General features: G+C 61.8%; 1 protein-coding gene across 1 annotated transcript; it reads left to right on the top strand.

Moving 5' to 3' along the window:
- Positions 1-685: 685 nt before the first annotated feature.
- LOC307224258 (uncharacterized protein) lies at positions 686-5287 on the top strand. Its single transcript, XM_079990963.1, has 3 exons — positions 686-2468; positions 3616-3690; positions 4809-5287. Exons 1-3 carry the CDS (start codon positions 1285-1287, stop codon positions 5005-5007), a joined length of 1458 nt encoding a protein of 485 aa, XP_079847089.1. The 5' UTR covers positions 686-1284; the 3' UTR covers positions 5008-5287.
- Positions 5288-5776: the final 489 nt, after the last annotated feature.

Below are 5776 nucleotides of genomic sequence, written 5' to 3'. Positions count from 1 at the left end.
CTGTTTCACCAGACCTTGGGTGGGATTGGTGGGCGACAGACTTGGGGAGTTATTTCAGAAGAAAAGTGAATGGAATGGAAAGGGTTAAGCCCCCCCCCAGCCACTCCTAAATGGTCAGCCCCTTTAGTGGCCTGATCCAGCTGTTACAAAGCTCCCTTTAGGTTCTTGTGATTCCTAAGTGGAGCCTCCATGGACAGCATCAGTCTACCTTAGAAAGGTGGAGAACAAGAGGGGGAGAGGGCTGCTGCTCTCAGGTCCTTTTGAGGGCATCTGGTTGGCCAGGGGGGAACAGGGTGCTGGACTAGGAGGCTCCACTTTGGTGGCCTCATCCAGCGGCAGGCTCTCCTCCTCGCCTTGGCTCCTGGGCCACTTGATCTGAGCCTCCCCATCTGCTCTGCATAGCATTAAGGCCGGTTTATAGGTCAAGTCAGGGATTCCAAGTCAGTGTGGTGTAGTGGTTAAGAGCGGTAGATTCATAATCTGGGGAACCGGGTTCGCGTCTCCGCTCCTCCACCTGCAGCTGCTGGGTGAGCTTGGGCCAGTCACACTTCTCTGAAGTCTCTCAGCCCCACTCACCTCACAGAGTGTTTGTTGTGGGGCAGGAAGGGAAAGGAGAATGTTGGCCGCTTTGAGACTCCTTAAAGGGAGTGAAAGGCGGGGTATCAAATCCAAACTCTTCTTCTTGCATTGCATTGCAGGGGGTTGGACTGGATGTCCTTTGAGGGTCCCTTGCAGCTCTACACTTCTCTTATTTTCATTATTCCTATCTTACTTTTGCAGTGTTTTTCTTCGCCCTGGTTGTAGTGTGGACTATAACTGGAATGGGTTTCCACCCATTCATCTCCTCTCTTCTCTCTGCAGGTCTGTTGCCCAGGGAGGCTATGGGCTGGCGCTGTGCCTGCTGGCCCCACAAGTGACCGACCCTTGGGAAGCGGAAGCAGCCGCCGTGAGCAGGATGGGCTCCCTTCTCCCCTCTCCCTTCTCCCGGCCCAGAGAGAGGCCCTCGGGGGCCAGGGACGGACCCTAGAGAGGGGGGAGGGGGGAGGAGAGCAGGCCATGGGGTTCCTGCCAGCTGGGGGGCAAAGGCCAGGCCTCCTCCAGCCATGAGGCGCTGGCTGCCCCCTTGGGAGTTGCTGAGGCTGAGCCCCAGGCAGCAGCACCCACGGGAGAGATGCTTTGGGCCCTGGCGGAGGGGGCAGCTGAATCGATGCTTTCTAGGGAGCGGCTTGCAGTCATGCGGGGCAGGAGGCTGTGACCCCCCCCTGGTGGGGCAAAGGGGCAGCCATGGCCAGCCAGGAGGCAGCCCCGGAGGCCGGCCAAGAGAAGGCTGCCGCCGGGGTCCGCTCCGTGCTGCTCAGGCGCGACTCGCCGGGTGCGGAGGACCGCCTGCAGCGCCGCCACCGCGCCCAGCAGGTGCGCTTCAAGGACCTGGAGGAGGGCGGAGAGGAGCCCCCGGGCAGCCACCCCCCACCTGCCTCTGCCGCAAACTGCGCCAGGCGGAGCTGGCCCCAATCCGGGCCCCGCCTGCTGCTCGCCCTGCCGGATCCCCACGGGGCGACTGGCATCAGCACCGCCAGCCAGACGTCACCCAGCCTGCAGCGGCCCCCCCGCAGCAAGAGCTCCTGTGACCTTGCCCAGGAGGGGGCGCCCTGTGCAGTGGGCCGCAGCCAGGATCCGCCCCTGGGGGGCACCGCCAGCCTTCCTGCCCTTGGTTGCTCCCTCGCCTCACCCCACGCCCAGCAGTGCCCCAGACTTCCGGCCACCCTGTGCCCCAGGCCACCTCCCTGGGAGTCATGCCCCCCGTACCCAGAGCAGGGGGCCCCGTGCCTCTCGGCCAGCTGGTCTTCCCAGCACAAGCACTGTGGCCCCTCCCCCACGCAGCCCCATGGCACCCCAAGCAGCTGCGGCAGCTCTGGCGCCCCCTGGCTGTGCCCACCACCTCTCTGTCAGACTCCCTCTGAGCAGGCCTCGAGAGCCCCTCCCTGTGCGCCCCAGAGGGGCATCCCTGCCCCCTGCCCCCTTGCTCAGGGCCCCCCCACCGAAGACCCCACCTCTGCCTTCCTGCTTCCCACAGCAGGGCCCCCTAAGTCAGGAAAACCAGCAGCGCTTGCGGCCTCCCCAGGGAGCCTCAGCACCACTCAGGCCCACCCCCCAGCCCCCACGCCTTCCCAGAAGCCTCCAGACCCCCTTCTGCCCTCCTCCGGTCGCAGCTGCCCCCCTGAGACCTGCCTCTCCGCCAGACCTGGGGATACGTTTCCCCACGGCCAGGACCACCTTCTGCAGCTGGTGTCTGTGGCTGCCGCGCCCAGGGAGCCCCCACCAGCATCTCAGGACCTCCCCGGGCGGGTGGGTGACATCCACTCCCAGCTGCAGTCCCTCGAGGGGGTGCTGGAGACCAGCCAACGAACCATCAAGGTGCTACTCGATGTCATTCAGGATCTGGAGAAGAAGGAGGCACAGCGTGATGGGTGAGGCGGGTCTGGGGGGGGTCTGGGTTGCCCAAGGAGCCCCCACTGGCCAGGCTACAGCCGCCTTGACCCTTTGGAGCCAGCGATCTTGAATAGATGCCAGGAGAGGCTGTATTTATTAGATATTCTCCTTCCTCACATCTGTGAGTTCTGCAGAGTGATATCCCTTTTGCGGCTTAAAAAGAAGCTTAGATGGGCTAGTTTTAGCCTTTCTGTTTAAGTAATCTAGGATGTTTTAAGGCAGATTGGATTCTCTGATATTTCCCCCTTTTCTCCCCCTTTTAAAACAATAATCACACAAACAGTGTTGTAAGAGAAAAAAATAACATCTACTCAGAGTTTCTGCGGCAGAATAACAGCAGCTTTATTCAGGCAGGCTTAAAATGGTAACTCAGTTACAGAGACCAAATTTGTAGAGCCTCTAGGGACCCTGAGGGTCATCTAGTCCAACCCCTGCCACGGAGGAATATGCAGCTATCCCATACGGGGATCGAGGCTCCAGCCAAATGAGCCAATTTGAGAGGCAGACTTAAGTTTAGCTTAAAATGGGGTCTGAGCATTGGAGCTCAGGCTTTGCAGGTGTTCTCCCATTTCTGGCTTGGGGATGAAGAGACAAAAACGAGAGCTGTGCCCTCTGCCCGTCTGGGCACTGTGGGACTGTCTCTCACAGAGTTCTCTCCAGCAAATGCACAGGGAAATGCTGTGAGCTTCAGCTGCTCTCGGCTGCCTGTCCAGCAAAACACGACTTTTTGGTTAGATGGAGCCTTTTTATGGTGGCAGCAGCGGGTTCTGTGGGCCACAAGCCAGCCTTGGCATCACCTGGCACTGTGCCTGCTCACTTTGGAAGCCGAAGCAGTGCCACTGTGGGGCCAGCCCCCTTGCCTTGGGGCAGCCTGTGTGCTGTGAGGCCTGAGGGAGTCCTTGCCTGCCCGCCTGCCTTGCGCTTCCCTCCCTAAGACCTCCCGGGGGTCTCCTGGCCCCCCAAGCCAGCCCTGATGCTTCCCCTCCCCCTGGTCCCTGCTGCTTGACCAGATGCCCTTTGGGCATTGCTGCTTGTGCCCCGCTGGCACCAAAGGGGGCCCCTGCGACCAGGCAGGGAGGCGGCTTCTGGGCCTTCTGCTCATGGGCTCCTTCTGCTCCGTTTCAGGCGGCAGTCCTACCGGACAGGGCAGGACACCACCAACTGCGGGACGTGCCGGGACTGCGCCTGCATCATCTACAGGTAGGAGGGGCCTCACAGCGGGGGTGGGGTGGGGGTGCCCCCTGGCTTCCCCCACCTCCTCTGCTCTCGGCTGCCGGCCACAGCATCCACCGGCAGCCCAGACATCGGCTGCTGACCTTCACATTTCACATCAACATTATTATTGATGTGATGACCCTGAATTTTCTGCTGAGGAGGGCAAAGGGGGCTCTGGAGAGAGAGGAAGGCTGTATCGTTGGCCTGGGGTGAAGCCAGCATCTCCCCTCCCCTCCAACCCACTTTCAGGCTAAGCCCACCCAGCTCCTTCGTCTTCTGGCTGCTTTCCAGTCTGGGGGTCCTGCTGGGTCTCAGGCAGGCCACTCTTTTCTCTGCCCAGCAGATTTTCCTCTCGCCTTCTCTCCCCCCCCCCCGACAACCCACTTCTCCAGCAGAGCCCCTTCCCTGCCTTGGCCTCTGCTTTGGCCTATGGCTGAAGAGCTGGAGGTGGCCAGGCTTCAGACGGTGAGGCTGCCCCCCAGTCCTGCTTAGAGACACCTGGGCCCTTGCTTGGATGGCCACCTGTCTTGCATGCTTTAGCAGGGGGTTGGACTAAATGATCCCTGACCAACAGGCTCCCGACCTCTGCTTAAGAACCTTCAAGGAAGGAGAGACCGGCAGCCTCTGTTCCTTGGAGTCTTTTCTCTGTGTTCCTCCCCTACATTTCCATTGACCTTCGGAGGCTGTTTCGGGGGTGGGGGGTGCTGGCTGGCTGTGCACAGCCTCCCTGGCTGACTGGGCCCTCTTCCTCTCCCCGCCACCCTGCCTGCCTGCCTGCCTGCCCGCCCGCCCGCCCGCCGGCTCCTTCTGGCCTCCTGCCTGTGTGGCTCACACAAGGCCTCAGCGCTAATTGGGATTGACGGGTCTGTCTCTGCCACTGTGGCGACGGGTGAGACATGCCAGGGTCGGCAGAGGCAGGCGGGCTCCCATTGGCGGCCCCCCCAGGCTCCTGCTGGCTGACCTGCCTCCTCTGCACCAGCTCCCAAGGCCCCCAGGAGGGATGGGGCAGCCCAGCCCAGCCAGACCCCCATCTCTGCCCCCAATCACTAGCCTTGGTTCCTTGGGAGACGCCACCCTCTGACTTGCTCCCCTCCTCCCCACAGCGTGGAACATGATTTCCGGAAGCAGGAGGGGCGTTTGCAGCAGGTGCTGAGCACCATTGAGCCTGAGCTGAGCCACAGCCCCCCGGTGGCCCCGCGAGCTGCCACGCCGAGCCACCAGGAGCCGTCGCCAACGCTGAATCTGCCCGTGGTGAAAGCGGAGCCCAAGAAGTCCCGGCGAAAGTGTTTCTGGTTTCTGTGATGGTGCTGTGCCCAGAAGGGTCCGGGGGTCTCCCTCCCCAAGGAGAGGAAAAGGAGCCATGGGGGGAGGCGGCTGCCTCCCCCCCATCAGTCAACACCAGTCACCCTGCCACAGAGCCGCAGCGTGGAGGGATTGCACCAGCCTTTTTATTGTTCAAATCTGTCCAGTTTAACTTGCAGAGCCCCCACCCTCCATGAAAGGATGGGAGGAGAGACGGAAAGACACACACACTGTATCCGAGGAGGTCTCAATAAACTCCTGTGAGGCGCCTGTTTTCAAACTGCTTCTCTTTCAGAGTCTTTCTTCAGGGAAGCGGGGGGGGGGGGGCTGCTTTATCCCAGAATCAGGACAAGCCCCTCCCCACCCCTGGCAGCAATGTAACTTCCTAGTCTGTGGCTTAGGAAGGGGGGTGCACGGGGTGCGGTCCGCCCCAGGTGTCATCACTGAGGGGGGTGACAAAAAATAACTCCCGCACCCACCACACGCCCCTTCCTACGCCACTGCAGAAGCCCAGATAGCTGGGTGAGGCGGGGGGCACTAGGTGCCACACCGGGGGGCCTGCAGCCTGCCTGAGCCACGCATCTCTCCTGAGGGCGAGGCGGCAGGCAGACTGCCTGCAAGCTCCGCGCTGCTTTTTCGAGGGCTTGTGTCCGTCCACTGCCCCAGCCGCCCCACAGCTAAGGGGGAAGCTGCGGAGAGGCTCCACGAAGCACAACCCGTCCCCATGGGCGGCTCGCTCTGCCCCTGGCTGCAAGGCGTGCGCACCACC

The sequence above is a fragment of the Podarcis cretensis genome (genome assembly GCF_951804945.1).
Source record: "Podarcis cretensis genome assembly, chromosome: 9".
NCBI lineage: Eukaryota > Metazoa > Chordata > Lepidosauria > Squamata > Lacertidae > Podarcis > Podarcis cretensis.
The sequence above is the reverse complement of the archived record's forward strand: the minus strand, read 5'-3'. Positions and strand labels throughout refer to the sequence as shown.

What these genes read in the sequence shown, in the direction of transcription:
- LOC307224258 (XM_079990963.1), top strand. Translation starts at nt 1,285, where the DNA reads ATGGCCAGCCAGGAGGCAGCCCCGGAGGCCGGCCAAGAGAAGGCTGCC. An exon ending in AAGGAGGCACAGCGTGATGG is followed by an intron (nt 2,469 to 3,615) that starts GTGAGGCGGGTC and finishes GCTCCGTTTCAG; the next exon opens with GCGGCAGTCCTACCGGACAG. An exon ending in TGCGCCTGCATCATCTACAG is followed by an intron (nt 3,691 to 4,808) that starts GTAGGAGGGGCC and finishes TCCTCCCCACAG; the next exon opens with CGTGGAACATGATTTCCGGA.